The sequence below is a fragment of the Aquarana catesbeiana genome, linkage group LG01 (genome assembly GCF_042186555.1).
Source record: "Aquarana catesbeiana isolate 2022-GZ linkage group LG01, ASM4218655v1, whole genome shotgun sequence".
NCBI lineage: Eukaryota > Metazoa > Chordata > Amphibia > Anura > Ranidae > Aquarana > Aquarana catesbeiana.
The window spans coordinates 444,070,496-444,094,603 of record NC_133324.1 but is presented as its reverse complement, the minus strand read 5'-3'; the positions used below and the strand labels follow the sequence as shown (position 1 = coordinate 444,094,603).

Sequence of the window (24,108 nt, the reverse complement as noted above, 5' to 3'; positions counted from 1 at the left end):
TTTGACACTTCCAGTAGTGGTTCCTCCCATTGACCCCATATCAACGCTGTGTCCTCTAGTGCGTCTGAAAGATGGAACCACAGGTCGCAGAGAGGGAACAGACACCAGATCCCCTTGAAGTGCCAAATGCTACGTTTGATGGAAGCTGAAGGTTCAAATGAGCAAGAAAAATGATGCACAAACTATCAAAATGTTTCTTCTATTATAGGGAATTACGGGGGGCAATGACAGTATCACTTTTATAAATGAGGTACCCTGTAGGCACTCCACAATAACAGCTCTTACTCTGTATTCTTGATTAGTAATATAAGGGGTCTAAGGCTGGTTCTTTTTACTTAACCTCAACTACCTACTTCATAAATCACTTACTTAACAGAATAGCCATCCATGCATGCAGTTCCAAATCCAGGTTTTTCAAGCAAAGCTTTCAAGAGAGTCTCAGTACCAGGGTCCTCCGGGGCGTCATTACTACAAAGTAGAAAAAGAAATGAGTCACAGAAGGCATGCTCTTTAAAAAAGAAATTTTGTGTATAATCTTGTATATTGTTCTTTAGAAATATGGATATATTAAATTCCTCTCCTCCAGGTACCTAAGTATATACAAAAATATACATTACCTATTCTAGAAATGCAAAACACATGTTTGAAATATAATATATTAGAGCCGTGAATTTAGAAGTTTTTGAATTTTTTTTTCTTTGAGTTACATGACAGTATGGATTTCATCATGCATAAGAGGTTTAAAAGGGGAAAATGTATCATGTTAAAGCCTCTAATCTCAGAGAGTTTGGATCGCCAGGGCAAGAAAAAATAACACATTTGTTTAAGCATAATACATCTGTCACATGACTACCTGAAGAAGGTATACTGTTCGTCGTACATCCAAGGCTGAATCTCAAGACTGGGGTATTTACCGAACGGGGGCACTATAAGGCTAAACATCAGTGCAATAAGTACAAACACAGCTGGAAGCACAATCTGAAAGAAAAAATGAAGCAGAGAGGGGTTTATTTTCATTTTCTATTAAATATAGGAAGTAACATGAAAACAATCTCATATCCTACTTTTGTAGAATTTCTTGTCCCCGATTGTGCTGTTACTTACAGTTCTAGAGTGTGACTAAGAAAGTTTCACTTCATACACTGCTCATGTTTCCAGCTCTGAACACTCAGGATCAAAGAAAAGCTGTACTGAGAAATACACGTATAGGGGTTGATTTACTAAAGCTGGAAAGTGCAAAATCTGCATAGAAACCAATCAGCTTCCTGTTTTTTTTTTGTTAAAGCTTAACAAGCTGAAGTTAGAAGCTGCTTGGCTACCATGCATAGTTGCACCGGATTTTGCACTTTCCATAGGCAGCCTTTGCTAAATTTCTGCTTCAGAAACTGCTAACTGCTTGGTGAGCCACAGGGTTTAGTACCCCCTGAGTGACTGATTTGAAGTATGCAGATCTATAATTAGGCCCTATTATGGGTGAAAGGCCACAGGTGGGAAGTTTGCAGTGTGTGTTGTAGGTTGTTTTTTGCAAGCTCAATAAATCAACTAAAGATTTAGGGAGTCATCTGTGTGCAGCTTATCTTTCTTTGAATTTGCAGATCAGGAGTTGTGACTTCACTCGGACGTCTCTAGCTGCACACTTATTCCAGCCACTAATAATGGAGTGAAGTTACAGACAGCCAGTCCACTGACTCTCAAAAGGTCAGCCCAGGTACACATTTCTTTCCTTACAGGAATTTTTATTTTTAGGAATTAACAGGGGAAAAGCATCCTCACAAGTACTTTAATTCACCTGTGCAAAAAAGCCTTTCCTGCTGCGTTTGGCATACAGCAACCTCTTCCAAAGTAAGGCGGTGAACTGCTGCCTCATCAAACTCCAGCTTTTCATGTGGTAAGAGCCTTTCCCATCAACACCACTCAGATAATCTGTCTCTCGGGACTCTGCAGATACAAATGTACAGCGATTGTAGCCACATTAGTATTCTTGTAGCAAAACATTTGAATACTGCAACTAATATATTATATATCTCATATATACCAGGGTCCATATCAGAGTCATTGGTATCAAAGTTGTCATCCTCAGTAAACGGTCTCAGGCAGCTTTGATGGTCTCCAAATGCATATCTCTTTCTTCTAGCAGGGAGTAAGCCATCTATGAAGATGATGTAAGAGATTAATATTTTAAATCATTCAACAGCCTGTAAGAGGTCATCAAGCTGACTGGATTTTATATAGCAGAATAAGGAGATTACCTGATGTTTCTGCATCCACACCAGTATCCTCAGCCACTTTCAGGAAGATCTGCAAAAGTAAATCGCTGATTAGGAAACAAATATAATAAAATCATATTTATTTTAGATGATGTTACATGCTCACAAAAGCCTCTGGATGTTGATATCACTGTTCAGGAAACTGGATTTCTATGTTCTTTTTTGCTTATAACATTGAGGTATTTCCTTTTGTGACTACTAGCTAGCAAAGTGTCTACTCATCATTTTGATCTCATGTGGTGTTTTGTTTTTTCAGGTAATCGCAATGACAATGACAACAATAGCAATTACACACACATAGGCATTAATAAAGTCTGCATCTTGACGTATGCATTTAACATATGGCTTTGCCTGTATTATTAAGTTTTGTGAGTCACCATAATGAGCATTCCAAAGGATTGTGTTTAAGTATCTTAAAAAGCGTGGTTCCTATAAAGTGAGAAAAGCAGAGGTGTTGGCCATACCATCCAATCAGACTGACATTTTTGTAAAGCAGCTATAAAAGGATCTGACTGGTAGGTCTGATCAACACTTTCCATCGTCCTCGTTTTCCAAATGCCTATGTGATCATATAGTAACAAACCACATTTTGCCATGATGATATGTGCAAACAAAAATTCAAAAGCAGAAAGAAGATATGAAACATGACTCATCTAACCTCTTCTAGGGTAGTGTCTGAGACTCCATAACTGGAAATTCCAAGGTCAAAGAGACGATCATCTATTTCATGAAAAAGTTCCACAAAGGCCCCTTCCTTGGCAGCTTCATAAGGTAGGACATAAGTCAGCTCGTGTCCGATGTCCTCCACAAGCCGTGCTTCAGGCACATGTTTGTTGATGAGGTTTGAAATAGCAGAGACGTCTGTCAGACCCATACAAGACAACAAAAAAAGTATTCTATGAGATTTTGTTTCTGGAGGGAGCAGTGTTACTTTTTCCATATTGTGGCGTCTTGTAGGCCTTATGTGACACAAGAAATCCTAGTTGAAACGCTGCTTTATTTTCAACATGTTCACTGTGCTTCTGCCTTCATTTTCCCAAAGAAATGGGCAGAGAGACTGGCTTCAAAAGTGAACGCTGTTTAGGAAATTTCTTATGCAGAGCAACGCAACAGGTTTACCTTATTGCTTTCCTCTCCAAAACTACTTTCCTTGGTTCTCCCACTGCTCTGTCCAGCCAACAGTCCAGCATGTGACTCTCTCTCCTTCCTCCCATGTGACAGTCCTGTTGCTTATGCCGGCCATATATGATTTGAATCTCAGCCGGTTCAGTCGGATTTGCTTGCAATTATTATTATTACTATAGCCGTTAGCGATAATCACTGTCTTTTCCCATCAGGGATGGCTTCCCCTGCCCTACCCCACCAGGAGAAGACAATGGCCCGGCAGGAGGGATTCCTGTATCAACACTGTGTTGATGGGGGAATCAAGCGAAAATTTGCTCCGTGTTTGGCAGACTTATGCCCTGTACACACGATAGGATTTTCCGACAACAAATGTTGGATGTGAGCTTGTTGTCGGAAAGTCCGACCATGTGTATGCTCCATAGAACATTTGTTGTCGGAATTTCCGCCAACAAATGTGTGAGAGCAGGTTCTCAAATTTTACGACAACAAACTTGTTGTTGGAAATTCCGATCGTGTGTACATAAGTCCGACGCACAAAAGTCCACGCATGCTCGGAATCAAGCAGAAGAGCCGCACTGGCTATTGAACTTCATTTTTTTTGGCTCATCGTACGTGTTGTACGTCACCGCGTTCTTGACGCTCGGAATTTCCGACAACATTTGTATGACCGTGTGTATGAAAGACAAGTTTGAGCCAACATCCGTCGGAAAAAAATCCACGGTTTTGTTGTAGGAAAATCCTATCGTGTGTACATGGCATAAGTGATTGGCACAGTGCTGTGACATGGGGACGGGAGGCAGACCAAACTGAAGCTTGCAAAGGGCTTTCTCTCCTCACTTCGAGGATAAAAAAAAGAGTTGAAGGAAAGTATGTGCTACTGGGGAGGGCAGCATAAAAGTTATACCTGTGGCATTACCCAGCATGAGAACAGCAAATGTTATTTTATTACATTCTTGTAGAAAGAAACTACCAATGCATTTAGAAGTATTAGTTATAATTACCTATTGTAAGAGTGTCACTTTCATGGTCACTACCCAGGCCTGCATCCGAGCTACTCTGGGAGACACTATCCTCCTGAAAATTGAAAAAAAAAATAATAAAATGAAATAAATTGCAAACATGTAATTCAAATATTTCTGTAAGGCATACTGAATCGGATCAAAATAGCCCAGACAAATAAAGCTCCCTTTGCAAGGAAAAACAACAGCAGATGTACTTGTAGAAAAAGGAAGGCAGTGAAAGATTGTTAGTTTCCGATGTTGTGCTCTGAGCACTTTCATACCTTATACAGTGGTAACAATGAAATCAGTAGCCACTGTAGTTTGGTGTGGTTGCTGGATAAATCTCACTCCAGCACCATCAGTCTTAGGGATAACAGTGCTGGTGATTACAACAGTTATTGGTTGCATTTCTGATTGGAGAGAAGGAAAAGTTAGATATGAGGTTAGAAAAGGAGCTGGTTGCTAATAATTACCCCACTCTTGGCTTCTCTCTTCCGTTGCCCATGTTTGTTATGTTTAGTAATCACTGTTCCTGTAGGCCCCACTCCTGAGGGTGCTGCCAGTATCGTGCTCTGACTCTGTTTGGAAGCAGGAGCTGAACTGCTGCTGTCCTGACCACAAATGACGGGGTACCGTCATCCCAAATGTTAATTTAGAAAACCAATATAGGCCTTTAAGCGATAACCAAATTACTGAACTTTCTCCATTCATTGTCAGAATCATATAGTATTTCTCTTATGTAGTAGTATGTAGGATAAATGTACTAAAGAATACCATGCACCCAAAGCAAGCTCATCCTTGGGAGTAGCTAATAGTGCCCCACAGTGCACATATACAATAAACATGTGGATTTTTACAGTCTTGAAAACCATTATTTGTGAGGATTCCTTTCTGCCAGGCACACATAGTAAATGGTAAAATACAAGCAATGTAAACAGGATAAAAAAATAAATATGGTATTCTTGCAGCAACATTTATCATACAGGAGTGCTATGGATTTTTCTAGCATTTACAATGTATGCTTATGATATTGCTATGATTTCATGGTAATGCAAATTCATCCTCATTATGCTGGCATGATGTACACTGGGGGAACGGGACCTACTGTAGGTCTTATTTTGACACAAAGGCCCTGTACAGTTTACATTCACCATTCAACATAACATTTGTATTCTTTAATAATGGTTTTTGTAAAGTAGTTCTATTCACTGCAACCAACTAGGGGAAGCATAGTGTATGACCACAATATTTTAAATTACCTTATTACCCTTCACTTCCTATCCCTGTGACACCAAAAGAAAAAAAAAGGATAACAGGGGTCACCAGGGTAGCAAATCAAAGATAGCAACCAGAACCACAAGGTGGTCCTAACAACCTACTCGTTTAAAAAAGCATTTAGCTGTATATTTAGGTGAGTGTTCGCATATTTATTGCCTTAACAAGGGTATACATACAGTATGTAGTACATAGGTGTTAAGGTTTTATTTTAATTTTTGTTTTTTTTTACTATAAAAACATAGGAAACTGTTTTCACAGGTAAAATTTTGAACTAAACATACCTTTTTCAGATAAGACATAGTACTGCTGCTGTTCCTGCAGGAACTAAGTGAAGAGTCGGTGTCTCTTTTCACCAATGTTAGGTAGTAGCCAGTCCCCAGTTGGTTCTTTAGATAGAGAGATGAGCCAACACAGCACAGTTTTCCATGGGATATTATAGCAATCCGATCACCGAGGATGTCAGCCTCATCCATGTGATGTGTGGATAGGATAATTGTCCGTCCTGGAAAAATGTTGTAGATTATTGGATAACTTTTTGAGGTATAATACATGAACAGTTTTTGCATATAAACATATATTAGTTTATATGTTAGTTTACTTTGGCATTTATTTTGGACTTTAAAGCAGGAGTTATCTTTAGTAAAAACTGCATGTCAAAACAATCAATGATTCAAAAGATATAGGCAAATGAAGTTATAGGTAAATCTTGATTTTTCATGTAAAAGTCAAGCTAGACCTTGCCCATGCCCACCCCTAAGCCTTCCTATTGGTTGATTAATGTAAAGGGAGGCCTCACAGAGCAACAAGACAGTAGGAGGAGTAGTGCTTGAATATTATAGGAAAAATTCATATATAAATTCAGCTACTTTAGTCCTGCATTTTTACATCATACACTCAGTTTGAATTAACCAAGTTTGTTATTAGTTTACTTAAATGTACCTCTATGGTACAGATCCATCAAATGCTTTTTTTTCTAGGTTCTTGGCAGAGCTCTGACATGTCATCTGAGAGGAAATCTACCCCAATGTAAAAGGGCTAAAATGGACATATCAATCATTATACCAGTAGATCATACCTTATATCTTTTTTTGCTATCTTAGGCCCAAAAATCTTTCAGCAATTAAGTCAAAGTGAAGGCAACAAATAACCTTCACTGTACTCATAGTGGAAATAAAGCATTTTACTTTGGTTTGTACGATGTAAGAAAAGCCTGGCCCGCCTCTCATTATCATATTCCTTGGAAAGGCACCATAAAAATGGCCTCCAGGTACATAACTGAAATCTGGGCAGCTGCCAATATACATTATATTTTCCATGACACACAATGGATTATACTACAAACGATAAATGCACAGGCAGTTATAAACATGGATTACCTTGTCTGTATTTAAGAAGCAGGTCCCAGATACCTCTGCGGGAATATGGGTCAACTCCAGCTGTGGGCTCATCCAGGATGACAACCTTTGAGCCACCCACAAAGGCTAAGGCTACTGACAGCTTCCTTTGCATACCACCTGTAAGACAAATGTCAAGTACCTTCTATAACACCATTTAAAGCCAGGATAGCATTGGGTTTGTACATTCAATATTGAATGATTAAAGGACAACTAAGCAGAATCAACGTGTTCCCTGTTACCTGTTGATGGATGCATTTATTGTTGAGAAAAAGTAACGCTAAATCATATCTTTGTTTTTTTTCTAATATTTAAAAATTTTAGTAAAACAGTTCTTCCCTAACACAGTAGACATTAATAAATAAAGGGTATACATGTACACATAATCCTTGGTTAAACAGGGTATTAATATGGTCGGCTTTTTAAAACTTATAGTAATAAAATTGCTGTAGTCTCATGGTAAACCAAACCCCACAGACATCTAAGGTCATTTAACTAACTAAAGCTGCCTATAGAAGGATTGAAATTTGGCGGGTCCCTGCTGAGCTGAATGAATTTGGAGCCATGTATGGGCACTGTGGGCGTTCAGAAGTCAACCTACCGATCGACTTCTGTACAACCGCACTGCTGGGAAATTAACTCTCAATTAGTGCTGCAGGCTACAGCCTGTGGCGCTGATCAGTGTATTCTGATGGCGGGGAAGCCTCTCTGCTGTCAGAATACAATGACACAGCTGGAAGGATTCCTCCATCCACTTCGAATGTGTGAATGGGGAATTTGGGTCAGCTTTTTTGGTTGAACAAAAAAAAACAAAACTGACTCAGCTATTGACAGCTTAAGACTCAGGGAGTAGATGCTCCTTTCTACAGATGCTCTGTGCGAGTTCATTCTAAAGGCAGAGTGCCACTCCATGCATCTACCATTGTAGTGGTGCCGTTGTGCATATCAGTCACCAAACCGTTTCAAAAAAGATTTGTGGTATTTTCCTTGTGTGACAATAATTGTACACAATTTTTTCTTTGTTGAAAATGCACAGCAGCTCAACAGTCTTGAAGAGATTTATGGGAGATGTCTTGACAATAAGAAATCTTGTCATGCGAGTACAGTGGTCATGACAATCACAAGCTAAAAACCTGTTGCTATTTAATCTTGCCTTTTAAAATGAAACCCACATTTGCCATGTTTGTGGCACACTGGGTCATTCAAGATCATATCAATACCCCTAGCCTTGGCCATGGTCCACTTTTTCAGATAAGTTGAAATAGTTTTTTAAATAAAACAGAAACAAAAAACAAAGCCACACATTCTGACTGCCTGTGATAACTTGTCTGTATTGCTGAGTTTGCCCAATATGGCTTTAATTTGAAAAAGATAGTTGCCTGGTAGTGTACAGATTCAATACCTCTGAGTCACTTACCTGAAACAAGCATGGAGTAAATAATAAAAAAAAAGGAGTAGTCAGATTTTCTTATCCCTATGCTTGTCAAGGTCAGGGACTTTGAAAGTAATGAAGCCAAATCATCAGCATGACAGCCAGGCATCTAATATTTCCAAAATCAAAAGGTCAGCAATGGCAAACCTACCTCAGGGACTTCAGTTCATTTACTACTACTAACACATCACTGATTTTTTTTTACCATGTTGTGAAAAGAAGCACTTAATGTGTGCACTCAGTGGGGGCAGGAAAGAGAAGGAAATGCCAGGAAATGAAACACACTAGCAATGATTACATATTATTAGCATTAGTATGGATTAAATAAACACTTCTGCAGTTAACACACTGACTTGATGTCATTTGCCAGAAAATCTTTTCATGTGTTGTAGGTTTAAAACAAATGCAAATGGATGTATATTCAGTTAATTTATTAAATCCACACTATATATATATATATTACCTGACAGCTGACTTGTCTTGCATTTTTTCTTATTGGGAAGGCCAACGTCAATTACCATCTGTTCCATTTCTGTTTTTACCTTCTCTTCTGAAAGTCCTTTCAGTCGTGCATAAAACCAGATGTGTTCTTCAACAGTGAGCCTAGAGGGAAATGTAGAGAGGCACAGATGAGGAAGCATATCCGCATGCCTCGCTAAAGCTCCATAGACATGGATGTACACTAAAGGAAAAGGGCCTACGGCTCGCAAGTGTTGACAGAATATGTTCACTTACAAATGAGGAACCTTATTCCCATGTATTTTTATATAGTCATATGCATAGTCATTATTCATCTGCATGAACTATATTCGTTAATATCTGAAGTGACAAACTTACAAAGCAATAATGTAGATAGTGCACACAATGGCTTTAAAAAAATCCACATAAACCTTCTTCATGCATGACCTATTATTTTTCTAAACTATACGAATAGTACTTAAAATACATCTGCAACATACCTGGGAAATCAAAATTGACAATACGATAAAAACAATCCAGAGGTGACCTCTACTGTAAACGATGTCACCGCTATCAATTGATCCAGTTACAGACATCTTAAGTTACAATTATGGTCAGAGCCCTATGTCTGGGAGAGATGTGAACCACATAAACAGGTCACAAGACTAACAACATAAAGTAGACCTGAAGTGTGCCCTGGTCTGCTGGAAGGTATGCCAAGAGAAGGGGGCACACCCAAGATAACTGAGTGGATGGTTTTGTAGAAGAAAAAGTGTTTTAAGAGAAGTGCCCTAAGAAGGGGAATGGGTGGGTGGGTGAGTGGGTACCGCGCACTGAAACCGACAAAGACTAGTGTGGGTGGTCTGCTTAAATACCCCCCCCCCCCGGGGCTTCTCCCATAATTTCAGGCCACTGAAATTTATGGTCGAAGCCCTATGTCCGGGAGAGATGTAAACACGTCACAAGACTAACAACATAAAGTAGACCTGAAGTGTTCCCTGGTCTGCTGGACGGTATGCTAAGAGAAGGGGGCAAAACACTTGGTTAGGGAGTTAATTATTTATTTGAGCTGATAACGTACTACTGGGCAAGCTTGCTGATGGCTTGTAACGTTTCTGCTTACGGATTCGGAATGTATCAGGCAAAGCAAGCGGAATTTCCACCTGCCCATTTTCTTGATGACATGGTCCGGTACCCCGTGTTGTGATGCTGCTGACACTGCTCCGATCTGGAAGGAATATCCAGATTATCAGCTGGGGTCAAGGCCTAAGTTAAGTGAGAGGATCCTAATGTGTCTGGTGAACTGGCTACCACTCAGAGGGTTGGTAAGGTAGCAATGGGCTAAACTCTGACAGCTCGGGCAGATGAGATGATCTAGAATGGCCACTGGGCACTAGGCGTTGTGAGTCTGGAATAGCTTGATATCTAGCCTGGCACCGGACTGTTGCATTTTTGGATACCACGAGGTGCATGATGAAGTGATTCTGATGGCATGTCAGATGGTGTCTGCGTAGTACCTGACAGCCGATGTCGGTGATGGTGAACTCACTCAGACGCAAGAAGCCATAAAAGGCTAGGTACATGGCTGCTTGGAAGACCAGGCTGGGCAGTAACCCGAAGAGGGAACGTGACAGGATGGTAGACATGTCTCTGAAGATGGCGCTAGTGTGCCATGCTACTAATTTTGGGGTTGCTGCCTGTGGATACAGCGTAGGATGATTTTGACTGGAGAGAACAAGGATGGCTTGGTAGGGTCCTGTAAGGAGACAAAATGCTGGATGCCAGCTAAGTAGAGTCTGATGGTATTATGTGATAGACCCAGCTGCTTGTGGCAGTATGATATAAAAGCCAGGATGTGTTTAAGATTTCCCGACACTGCCCCGGGGTTTGGGGCTAGGAACCTGCCGTAGGAATTCCAGGCTGTACGATAGGCCTACAGGGTGTTGCGGGATAATGACTGATTTACAAGGCGGGTCACATCGCGTAGGTGTTGCTTTAATCCAGTGTCAGCTGTGACCAAGATGGGCTAAGAGATGTGGTCGAGTCCGTTCCAGGTTCCTACGAGAAGAATGACGCAAAGTTAAAGCGGGATAGTGTGTCGGCCGAGTCTTTGCACTTACCCGGGATATAGATGCAGTGCACTTTGAATTGATGCTGCAGGGATAGTTGCATCAGCCTGTGCCGGAAGGACATGATGGCCAGTGATTTGGACCTACCTATAGTTATGATATTAACTGTGGCCTGATTGTCCGTGGCAAACTTCACTGTTTGCCCTGCCAAGGTGCTGCCCCAGACTTGAGCTGCAGTCACAACAGGGTAGAGTTCGAATAGTGAGAAGGACTGACTGAACCAGAGGATCAGGAGGATTTCTGGTTGCCATGGCCCTGCAAGCAATGATGGCCAAAAATTGCTGCGAAGCCTGTAGAGGCTGCGGCGTCCGTGGCTACCTGAGGTAACGAAGAGGATGCTGAGGAAATGAACATTGATATGCCATTCCAGTTTGTGAGAAATTCGTCCCACATTGACAAATGCACTATTGCTGCTGTGTCTAGCCTAAGAATTTGGTCGGGATCTTGCGCCTGCGAGAGGAAACTAAGAGGCGTGAGATGGAGGACCGCCCCTGAGGGATGATCCTCATGGCGAAATTGAGCATGCCCAGCAAGGATTTTAGCTGTCTCTTTGTATACCCTCGAGTAAGGGTAAAGGTGTGAATGACTGACCTGATGCGTGTTAACTTGTCAGGGGGCAGGCTGGCCTGTATGGACTGTGCGTCGAGCATGACACCCAAGAAGGTGATGGACTGTGCCGGGCATTCCACTTTATTCTCTGCTATGGGCACATTAAATCACCATATACTCTCTTAAGCTGTAAACGTCTACTGGGGGCTGACCGGGTATTTTGATGCGCAGGAAGTAATTGAGATAGTGGATGACTTTCTGGCAATGTGCCTGATGCGACAGGGTCCAGGAAAGGGACTGGGTAAAAGTATTGAACAGCCAAGGGATGTTTTTTTCTTTAGTACCAAATGACAATTTGGTGGCGAAATAATATAAGCCTTTCCACTTGATCCCTCAACTAACTATGGCTTAAATGGCTAGGTCGACTGACGAATGCTCAAGGGAAAATTCTTCTGAGGGTATTAGGGAGTTCAAACTTGGGATGTGAGAACAATGAGGCGCGGACAAATCATACACTAATGAAGTTTATTAGAATACATGCCCTCGGCAAGTCCAATAGGGGTGACGGTGAAAGGTGACTTGGAAAAGGGGCGATCATGTACCCCAGGATCAGTTTGGTTTGTAACAAGATGCCGATGGTTCTTGCGGTCATGTGGGGCAGCGTGATGAGGCCGGTGTGGAAACCTGAGGTGCATCCCTGTACGAGGAAGGGGGCCCAGGGAGGGAGTCGGGTGGGAGGATAGGTAGAGCCCGAGCCATCCGACATGCCGCCCGTGACTTTGGGATGTGCTTTATGGCATGAGAGGCAAACATGAAGGAGCTTACAGTGAGTATAGTTGCAAGTCCCGATCCTTTTTTTTTACATTTCTTTTAGAGCTAGGCGATAGTCGAGGATATAGACTGCTGAGAAGCCTGGGTGCCAGGTTGGGATTCGGAACTGACCGAAGTGTGAGTGAGTGGTGTGGATTTAAATCATTTGTGCCGCCGATGCGACTGGACTCGCATAGGGTGTAGAATATTTTACGACTGGGTGGTAGTGATTTTTTGAGAAACCGACTAGGTACGAATACATGCGAATGATACGGTAAGTTAAATGAAGGCAGTGGGGATAAGGCAAGGAAGTTATGACGCGCGGTAACAACAGTTTTACGAATGGGGAACATGATAGACAATGGTTCGAACGCATGCAATGATATCTGCTATGAAACGGTTTGTAAGGAGAGAGGACTCCGATACGAATTGGTTATAAATGTATGAAACTTATCCTATGCGAATCGGTAGTAAGTAGTATTAAATGGATCTGATGCGAATTGGTTGTAGAGTGTATGCCACCCCTAGCTCTAAAACTGAACACAACCAACCACCCAACCCCCTAGGCTAATCAAGGTGCAGGCAAGGCACCAGGTGGGTCTAATTACCACCTCAATCAGCCACAGAACCCGTACAAGCAATACATGCTCATCTCCAAATGGATGAGACGGCAACCCCATGGACAGTGAATCCGATAAGCAGTGAAGCCTATGTCGAGTGATATCGGACAACGTCCGACAGCAGGTTGGAGACTTGGATCAACAAATTAATCGTATGTTTGCAGATGGGATGACAAACAAGGCAGAAGAACCTACGAATGTACTACGCCTGTGCCAATTTTTCAGGACATGAGTGACAGCAACACGGAGGCAGGTTTTTTAACGAAAGGGATGCAGGATAGGAAGCATAACGAATCGCAAGATTGCACATGTTACAAAAAGGTTCAAATCCCATCTGCAACAGTGAGCGGGAACAGCCGATGAAGACCACAAATGGAGAAACCGCGACGCACTTGCGATCGAATGCACAGATTCATGAACATGAGGTGAGCTGGAAGAGCCAGCCTAGTGACATGTAGTACCGCGCACTGGAACCAACAAAGACAAGTGTGTGTGGTCTGCCTATATACCCCCCCAGGCTCATCCCATAATTTCAGGCCACCATACTGGCCTTCCTATTTAAATCTCTACTTATCCAGTAGGAGCAAAGCTTATCCCACCTTCCTCTGGTCTCTCTATTGAGCCTTTAAAGTAATGTGTGGCCTCTCTGGCTCACAGAGAATTTTGGGAGGCAGGAGGGTGCTGCTGCATAGTCATGTGTTTTTCATTGGGCCTTTGTAGCGCATTTTGAAATATTTTTACGTGCGTTTTTGATGCATTTTCACACTTCCCTCATTTTTTTAAAGCAGGAGGAGCTTGGTTGTTTAACAGAAAACCCTGACAAAAACACAACTACATCCATTTTACATGCACTTTTCATGCAATCCCATGGAGGTCTATGGGGCCAAAAACACACTATGCTGTACCAAAAATTTTCAAAAATTGCATTGATGTGAATTTCCATTGCCGTGTATTGCAGCGCTATGCAGGAGAAATTGCACTAGTGTGAGTGGGGCATTACATTAAGGGTCAAGAATTGCATATAATTTCAGCTGCCTATATGTTTATATCTACAGATCATTTAGACACATGATTTTCACTACAAGTACCCTTTTGTTATGTATTGCTTTGTATCTGTTATTGCTTTGGTTGGGCCAACAAATAATTGCCCAGTTTGGAGCTATAAACCAGTTATTGTTTAAATGATAAAATGGAAGCATGTTTCTATATAAGTAAAAATATGAACAAAAAGATATTTCTAAGAAATGAGTTCACAACCGTGTAACAGAGCTGTCAGTGTACAAAGTATAAGATGAGCTTATCATCTTGAATGAGGTTTGTGTTAATGCACAAAGAGTAAAGATGAATGCATTATCACACTCTGTTTATTGATAAATGTTGGAACTGTAAATCACCACAGATAACTAAAGGCTACTAATGCTGAAGCACCAGTTTTCTTTACAAGTCACCTTAAATTAGGCTAATCAAATTATCAGGTATTAGGCCATGGGAAAATATGCAGGTGTCAACGTACATTTTTTCCACGCTTTTCATTTTTCTAAAGACGTGACTTAACAAGTTGCCTGTAATTCACTTTGCATTCTTTAAATGTCTATAATAATGGAACTCAAGCTCTTTGTAATATTGTAAGATATGAAATATACAGCCGAGTTATAACAACAGAATTGTACAGTTATGTAGCTATGTTAAGTAAGCCTGCACCAATAAAAGCAGAGTACACAGTACTGATATCTCCCTCAGTAATACTATACTATAATACGTTTTCCCTGGCTGTCATGTTGTTCCAATGGGCTTAAAGGAGGTAAGGAGTAGAGCATTTTGCAAAGGAATTTCCATTTAGCTTAGTGAATGTGGTGAGAATTCACGTTGCAAAGAATACCAAATCGTACAAAGAAAGTAAAAAACAAGATTTTTCTTTGCACATAACACTTGATTGAAATCAGTAGAGTTTCACAGCATTCATTTTGCTAAACATAATAGCCATTACTGCTTTAGTAAATCAACCCCAATCTCTTATATATATATATATATATATATATATATACACACACACATACACACACATACATACACATACAGGCTCTTCAACAAAATAAAATTGTAGAATAGTCATAAACAAGACAAAAGCTGCAATAAAATAATGCAGAATAGATTAGGACACTTTTACATTGCCCTGCTGCGATGAAAGTGTGCCTACTCTGTGACAAATCATCAGTACCTATGTATACATAAGTGCTAGATTAAAGCAGTATATAAATGTATAATAAATAAATGTAATATTAAATGTGATTTTTTTTCTGCTCATGTTTTGCCTTCCCTGGATTTGCCCTTCTCCCTCATCAACATGCTCATGGCATTTTTAAATAAAAACTTTCCAGTATTTTAGAACCAGTAATGTCATCACTGGATCACATTGGTTCTCTATGCAATGTAGGCCAAATGGTATCAAGGGTCTACAGAGTTCTGCCTCAGTACTCTTCTCAAGAGTCCTCAGCCCTGATTCAAGCAGTAGGCTGGCTCGTGGGATGAGTTATGCATATATTAAAATACCCTCATGGGTGAGTGTAAGTCTGCAGAAGTGTGGATTGCTATTCAGACTACAGTAGCATATGATGCTAAGCCTCCATGACTGCAATAACTGAAATCCAATAAATAAAGGATCAGGCCAGGGACAGTAAGGCTGGGGAGGAAAGTGCTAGATGATGCTGAATGTCTGCCAGCCAGTAAATTATGGATCTGACTTACTGCAGCTTCCAAAGTACACTGTGAGAAGCTTAGAGTGTGCAGTACAATCAGGGTAAATGATTACAGTGCAGGAAAGAAGCCTGCACAACTGGGCAAGATTTAGGCCCAGTTCCCATAGGTCCGAGCACTGTTTCCTTGTGATTTTTCAAACAAGTCCGGTGCGGTGTCGTTCAGCGGTTCAGGTATGATTCAGGTGTGAATTTGAAAAGCATATGACACTTGCACTCGCACCTGAACAGGCCCTAAAATCATACAGGATCCTTTTTCAAAAACGGACTGCAGCTGTCCCGGACATATGTGAAATGCCTTCACTGAAAGCCGGTTCGGTTCACATGCCATGCCAATCGGATGCGGTTCAAAATGCATCCAATTCACATATATGTGAACAGAGACTAAGAGTAAAGCTGAAGTTCAGCTTTAACAATGTAACCCCTTATTGTGAAAATGTCAGTCACATCAGACTTTGGAGACAACAGAAATAGAGGGCCTATAATTAAAATATCAGGGGATTACAGGTAAAAAAAAATTATGGTAGTTGCCCACAATGGTTCAAAAGCTTTATTCTTCCTGTACAGTAGTCATACAGGAAAACTGCAGTGACACCTGGCATATGCTTTTCATGGAGTATAGACAATTTTCACTTGGCAGTCACAGTACTGTGGAAGCAAATGCTATAAAAAGTGAATGCATCCCATTTTTCCTTAAAGGCCTACTTTATTTGGAAAACCAAGTATATACAAATTGTAACGCCAGATAAAAGCATTTCGGATACTCACATATCAAAGAGTACATTATGCTGAGGACAAACTCCCAAGTTTTGTCTGATAGAACTGAGCTCTGTTCGAATGTCTTTTCCCATTATGTAAGCTGTGCCAGAGGTTGGTGGGAACAGCCCAGTCAATATGGACCTTCAAGAAAAATTATAAAAAATTGGTATTTTGTTTTATTTTTTTTTTAATTATTGTTGCATTGACTGAAGTATGAAAAACACAGACTTTAACAAATGTAAACCCTACCAGATTACCAAAACTTATACATAATTATGCGTTAACATTGTTTTTTCTATAATAACTCTTCGGTCAAACATGAAGCTTTAGAATTGCTCAGTATCTCTATTTTTCGTGGGGGGGCACAAGGCTGCCACGTTTGCTAAACTATTATAGTTTATATCCTGGCTACGAACCTGAGCTTGTAAAAATGCTAACCAGGTTGTTCTATGCTGTTTCAGTCCTGTCCAGAGACACCTGGAAAGCTTGGATGACTTTGAATGCATAAGATTATGTAACCCAGATACAAAAAACTAAATGGATGGACTTTCTACAATAAGAACATATGCTTTGTTTACTGGATAGGAGTTCACTGGTTGATTTTACTTTCTGTCTGGAAAAGTACCCTACTTACATTGTTGTAGTTTTTCCAGCTCCATTGTGTCCTAAAAAGGATGTGATCTGCCCTTCATAGAAGCTCAATGACAGGCCATCCACTGCCACTTTTTTTCCATCACGATAAATCTTCACCAGGTTCTGGATGGAGACTCCTAGCTGAAGGTGAGCAGGCTCTTCTTCCATGCAGACTAAAATATAAAATAATTATGAGATGTTTTCTTCAAATAAAGCATACCTGTATGTCTTATATAATTTAATATATGATAAATAATAATATTGGTTGTATATTTTGTAAAGTAGTAAATGGCTTTAAATGCGATTACCTTCAGATGGTCCTTTTTGTAAGGATGGGTGTTGAAAGCTGTCATTCGGTTCCTCTCCACACCAATATGACTTTGTAAAGGGGAAGTACCAAGGTCTCGGTATGCCAAACTGGCCTATACATTAAAGCAATAAAATGAAGGTGGATAAAAAGAGGAACAAATAAGCTTAAAACAAAGACATGTGTTGTCTTCTTCCTATTGTTATTATCTTTTGAAAATCGATTATATGTTTACATTCAAAAGTTATAATAATCAGTGGACGTGAGTAAAACATACACTAAGGGCAACAAAACATGGTCTGATGTTAAGATTCCATCAAAACAGCAATGAGTGGGCCATATCCGTCAAGATAATAAATATCATATACCACAGATGCAAAGTGAAAAATGTTTTAACTGTTGACCAGATTATTAAAAACATCTCACCTGGAAAAACAGCTTCAATATACCAAGTCATCACTCCATACAAAAGTGTGTCAAAAAGCATCATGAAGCCAGAGGTTGTGAGACTGTACCCATCTTCCTGCAGAGGACTGTCCAAAAGATTGGTCCACTGTACCCCGACACCTTGCTCCTCAAAGAGTGCAAAAACTTCACAGCCAAATCCAAAAGCCACAGGTGACAATAAGCTCTGCAAGAACAATGTAGACATTGTAGAAATCGGGAAAGACTAAAACAGTTATCTCAGAAATGAAATGTACCAAACAGTCTGAAAGAAGACCAGTATTTATGACTGGCACTGATCAAAGTCCAATGTATATTTTTAAACCAAATGCAAAATTGTATTGGATAAACCAACTGGTTGACATAGTAATTATTCAATTTTGATTAACAGTGGCAAACATTTTTAAGCAAGCAGTGAAATGTGATTTATAAAAAAAAAAGTATAATTGCAAAATGTTCTAAACTTCCTATACCTCACAAATGAAAATAGCAATTAACATTATATTTCATATGAAGTATGTGATTTCTACTCAGAGACTATTTCTAATAACAAGCATATATAACTGCACAGTAAATGCTTTCGATTCTGAGCCATATCAGAAAATAACATTCTTACAGCAAAAATCTTGAGAGAGAATCCAACGTAGTCTTGCCAAGCTACACACAGAACATAAGGCAAGTAAAGGGTAAAGTAGATGATGCCACCACAAGCTGCTGCCAAGTTGGCTCTTGAGAAAATGGTGCTGATCAGAAAGCATTGTGAGATGGTCACCACTCCGAAAATAGACAAGAAGACAAAGACCACACTTGGATCACTATACGGCAGAAGGTTTCCCGTCTGGTAACGAAATATGGGAATATGATTAGTGAAAATTAGACATACATTGCATATTATAACATAGCTCATGTACATTATCTTTTTGTGTTGACATTACCTTCAAAATCAGGACCAACAAAGCAGCACTCATTAGAAGAGGAATAAAACTACTAATAAACCAGCTCAGCCATAGAATTCCATTGTCAAGACCCATAATTCTCATGGTTTCTTTCAGACGAGCTTCTTTCTCATAAACTATACCCTTGATGATTACAGCTACAGAATAGATCCAGGCTAAGGTCATAAACAAGGGCAGTGATCGACTCATAACACGAAGAAATCTAAAAAAGGAAAAAATGTCTAAATAAGCTTAATTTAGACAGATTTACAGTTCAAACATCTTACATCCTTCTTTTCACAAGACCGTTCATATAAGGAAGCCAAGAGTTTCCTCACCAGAGGCAGAAACTGAGCATATAAAAGGTCATGTAAAATTAAAAAGCAGACTATAAAATCCCAAAATACTTAGAAAAGTGTAGGGACTTCTAATCTTGCCAACAGAAGGTATGAATGGCAGTTCCTATACAGTATCTATCTAATGAGCAAAATAAGGTGTTTATGATGCCTATAATTCTACTTGGTTTTCCAACTAGAAAACCAACAACTTGAGTCTGAATGCTCCAAACAACAGTGACATTTAGTTTGTACATACATGTCATCCACATAGCATGGGTAGGGCATTTGTTGGACATAGACTCCTGTCCTCTTCTCTGTTCCAGTCTGTATTCTGATGATGGCTTGTTCAATAACATCCTGCAGGTATGCAAACCCTCCCCAGATGTAACGCATGTCTTCAAATGGATCAGCACGAGGGCCTGGATCCCAATAACTAATAATACATTTAAAAATAAATTGTCAACTATACATTTGAACTTTTATTAAATATATATTAATATATTAAGACTGAAACAATGGCATAGAAAAACAATTACTGAACTCAGAACAAAAATTTTCAGATAAAAAAATCTGTTGTCAACATCAGAATTTTGTTTTTTGTTTTTTACAAACATAGTCAGGATCAAGGTTAACATATCACTGGCTTCTTATCTAGTTGCTGGTAAGGAACTAGCAGCAAGATATTGAAATCATCTCTCCTGTGAACTCTGGACCTGTGAGATTATACAGAGAAAAACAGAGATTAATATAAAAAAAAAGCTTTGGTATGCTCACCCATCCTTAATTTTATTGGTTCTTTCCACATTGTCTATATCCATGCGTATTTTATACTTGATGTGTTGAGGCAACACTGTGTCATCTTCTGGAAGGTCCACAAAGACTACACCTGCCCAGAACTTTCTATCATTTAGAAGTTCCGTGGATTTATCAATAAGAATTTCCTCGGTATTCACTGCTTCTAACTTGTCCAGGTTGACACACTGAAAAGTATAGTTGTTAAGAAAAATTACCTTGTATTCTTTTATGAGTGATTGCAAGACAAATTACCTAATGCATTTGCATTGAAAATATATGTGATCCTGTATTAAACTGTATTGTAACTGTACTGTCTGCCTTCATGTTGTAAAGCACTGCGCAAACTGTTGGCGCTAATATAAATCCTTTATAATAATAATCATGATTGCAATATAACACCAGTTAATCAAGAAATCAAACAATAAAATTATGTGTTTGTGTTACATGTAAATACAATTAAAGATAAAAGCAATAAACCACCAATTGTAGTGATACCTATAGATATCAGATGTCTTTATCTTTTACAGGTTGTCTAAAGCAGTGTTTCTCAACCTTTTTTCTATTTAAGGCACCCTTTAAAATTCTGCACAACATCGTGGCACCCTATTCTAAAATTTAAAACAAAACTAATAGTTTTACCTAATGCAGCAACATCCTCCTCATGTTAGAGGTAACTTATTTTACAAATCAAATACACCTTTGCACATTGGTATAGGCTAGTATCCCAACATTTCTCTTCTGCCTCAGTTTTCCCGCACTCAGCTAATGAAACACCAGTGCTGATGGTAAGGGGCAGGAGAAGGACAAACAAGGATGTTATTCAAGCACTGAATGTCCTCTTTATTAAAGTGGTTGTAAAGGCACAAGGTTTTTTACCTTTATGCATTTTATGCATGAAGGTAAAAGACCTTCTGTGTGCAGCAGCCCCCCCCCCCCCCAACTGCTTACCTGAGCCCCCTCTCGATCCAGCGATGTTCATGAGAGCCTTGCCTCTCCAGCTTTTGGCAGCAGCAGGAGCCATTCGCTCCCACTGCTGCCAATCACAGCCAGTGAGCCAATCAGGAGATGAAGGGGGCCTGGCCAAGCCGTGGCCCCATGTGTGAATGGACGCACAGTGCCTCAGGTCAGGAGCATGCCTGCTTGGGTGCCCCCACAGCAAGCTTTTTGCTGTGGGGGCACCCAGCAGGAGAGAAGAGCCAAGAACACCAGTGTGGGACCAGAGAAGAGGAGGATCAGGCCTGCTCTGTGCAAAACCACTGCACAGAGCAGGTAAGTATAGCATGCTTGTTATTAAAAAACAAAACAAGACTAATATCGCTTTAGCTGATGACGTCATTGGTTGTTAGGACACCGCTAGCTGGCCTGCACAGTGCTTGTGCATCTATGTTTGCATTTATAAGTGGACTTTTTTCCAAGGGTGGATTGCTTTCTCTACTGCATAGTATACTAAGTACCCTAAAACCTCTCTAGATTATTAAGAAAAATAAGGCTCTCAAGACATTAGAAAGCATGAAAGGTAGAATGAATGATTAAGTGCGAAGCCATCAACTAACCTCCATGAATCGTGACATGGTCAATACAACACGGTCTGTCTCATTAAGAGCTTCTCTCCAAGTGTAAATGGTTCCACTCTCCTCCTGTGCTTCAAATACTTCTTTGGCTAAGAACCTCGAGATGTCCTCTGATGTCCAGCCTGTAGAATTAAGTTGGCGATCTAAGAACTGTTTGCTCCCTTTATTGGTCAACAGAGTCTGAAAGAAAGTATTTTTTATTGGTAATTTCTGTTATTATTTTCATGGCATACAGGATAGTTAAATTACCATCTACTACTGTAACTTTATATCTGACAAGTAAAATTTTACTATAAGGTTTAGAGAATAGGATGATCCTCAGCCTCGAAAGGCCACACCATGTAGGCTGATATCTAGCCACTCAATGGATGTAGAGTTTGAATGTCTAGAGATTTCTATATAGAGCTACAGAATACATTATTTGGTACATATTCAGCATGATGATGGAGAGCTGGCCCTTGAAGTCAGCCAAAACTCTGGTGGGGAACTCCCACTTGAATCGGCACTGATCTTTGCTCTCTTGAAGAAAAACCTTCAGTATTCAATACTTCCAGGCATGAGCAATACTATTAAAAGGTCTAAATTGTGCCGTTTTTTTTTTTTCCTATTTGAGTAGATTATAGCATGGATTTATCACTAGCTGACATACATGGTGTCATGTTTGTTTAATAATATTACTACATTTGCCAACATCTAGAAACATGCTATTACAGTCTATACATTCTAATTACAGTAAATATAAAGAACTGGATTATTAAATGTATATAAAAACTTTAATTTAGAAGATCTGGATTAACATTTTCATGATATGATAAAAAGCTCTAAGTATACAATACGTAGTGCAATAGATATGCTTAGTCCTATTAGCACATTGCTTTAAATGCAGATTTTTTTTACCGTTTCTCAAAAACACCTAAAAACACCAGAAAGCTTTCTTCACCCTACCCACAAAAAAACTTTTATAGTGTGTCTTGTATAATGAAAGACAAATACTTTTATTAAAATCCAAGCATTCTTTGTATGATTAAAATACAATGAATACCAGTGAAGATTCATTAAGGATAAACTTACCCTAATAAGATCCATTTCCTTGCTGCTTTCTATAAATGTTTTAATTAATGGCCGAACTTCTTCCCACATTGCTCCAAGATCCTGAAACACGCTCAACTCTTGGAAAGTTTTGTTGACCTGAAATAAAGCCAGAGTAAAAAATAGTTAAAGTGTTTGGTAATATGTAATAATCGTATTGCTATCATAAAACCAACCAAAACAGAATGTGGTAAACAAAGTAAGTAGCAATATATATATATAAAAAGATTGTAGATTGTAAGCTTTTCTGAACAGAGCCTACTTAACCCCCTTATATTTTTATTGTATTGTAACTGTATTGTCCCCCTTTTATATTGTAAAGCGCTGTGTTAACTGTTGGCGCTATATAAATCCTATATAATAATAATAAAACTAATTTACATAAACCTCCAAAGGTTGTTTTTAGAATTCTGCATACATAAAAATACTCAACAAAAAACACATAATGCTCTTAAACCTTGTATACCAAATAAAAGCGAGATCACCCAGACAAGCTTTAAAAATGTACAGTAAATGCAAAGAATTATTAATAGAATATGTTCAGAAAAGAAACTAAAAATCTAAAACAACCTAAACTAGGCTGGATAGTCCTACATGACTTGTACCATCACTTATTACCAGAGAGCGCCTAACTTCTGCAATGGGCCTGTGTTCCTTCAAATATCCCAATTCACATAAGTGTAATTTACAACGCTTTTGAAATTGGAATGATGGTAGTTTACTAGGAAGACGTTTGGGGAAAACACTTCACTTTTGGGAAAACTTCCAACTATATTACCATCATTTCAATCTCAAAGACATTGAAAGATCAGCCTGGGATTGCAATAGCAAAAACATCACAGTTAGAGGCAGTGAGAGACGTTTCTATCTTGTTACAACACAATCTAAATTCACTTTTTGCCCACTTTTAAGTGGAATGTTCCCTTAAACATCCAAGTTTAACAATGGGGAAGGAGCTACTAGATGTGTAAGGGCTCATGCACACAGGGCTTAAAAACACCCTTTTCACAGGTGTTTGACTTTTCTTTTTTTTTTTTCAGCCTCTAAATGCACCTCTATGTTAGCCTATGTGGCCATGCACACATACGCGTTTACAGGCGTATTAAAAGAGGAGTGTTTAGGGGCTGAAAAAAAAAAACATAACCAGGATGCCTAAACGCTAGACATGTTTAATGCTTGGGCGTTCATTCTTTGAAACAGCCAGAATAATTTAATATTCTGAACAATGGAATCCATAAACACTTATGCCCCGTACACACGGTCGGATTTTCCGATGGAAAATGTCCGATCGGAGCGTGTTGTCGGAAATTCCGACAACTTTGTGCGACCGTGTGTAGACAAAACAAGTTTGAGCCAACATCCGTCGGAAAAAATCCTAGGATTTTGTTGTCGGAATGTCCGAACAAAGTCCGACAGTGTG

At 39.5% G+C, this 24,108-nt stretch overlaps 1 protein-coding gene across 4 annotated transcripts in view; it reads right to left on the bottom strand.

The window, feature by feature from the left end:
- ABCA1 (ATP binding cassette subfamily A member 1) overlaps positions 1-24,108 on the bottom strand; it is a 144,861-nt gene that overhangs the window by 33,922 nt on the left and 86,831 nt on the right. The window contains exons 11-31 of one of the 4 annotated variants that reach the window (XM_073636251.1): positions 22,671-22,787; positions 21,582-21,779; positions 20,008-20,213; positions 19,490-19,666; positions 18,896-19,118; positions 18,577-18,798; positions 17,943-18,147; positions 17,518-17,631; positions 17,211-17,382; positions 16,586-16,717; positions 8,961-9,100; positions 7,048-7,185; positions 5,953-6,173; positions 4,867-5,004; positions 4,394-4,466; positions 2,926-3,128; positions 2,250-2,298; positions 2,036-2,149; positions 1,790-1,938; positions 854-978; positions 370-468 (exon numbers count right to left, since the gene is read on the bottom strand). In XM_073636251.1, the coding sequence (XP_073492352.1) occupies positions 370-468; positions 854-978; positions 1,790-1,938; positions 2,036-2,149; positions 2,250-2,298; positions 2,926-3,128; positions 4,394-4,466; positions 4,867-5,004; positions 5,953-6,173; positions 7,048-7,185; positions 8,961-9,100; positions 16,586-16,717; positions 17,211-17,382; positions 17,518-17,631; positions 17,943-18,147; positions 18,577-18,798; positions 18,896-19,118; positions 19,490-19,666; positions 20,008-20,213; positions 21,582-21,779; positions 22,671-22,787 (3,215 nt within the window). Of the gene's footprint in view, positions 1-369; positions 469-853; positions 979-1,789; positions 1,939-2,035; positions 2,150-2,249; positions 2,299-2,925; positions 3,139-4,393; positions 4,467-4,866; positions 5,005-5,952; positions 6,174-7,047; positions 7,186-8,960; positions 9,101-16,585; positions 16,718-17,210; positions 17,383-17,517; positions 17,632-17,942; positions 18,148-18,576; positions 18,799-18,895; positions 19,119-19,489; positions 19,667-20,007; positions 20,214-21,581; positions 21,780-22,670; positions 22,788-24,108 lie in introns of all 4 variants that reach the window. The other 3 variants (XM_073636242.1, XM_073636259.1, XM_073636267.1) reach the window with 3 other exon arrangements.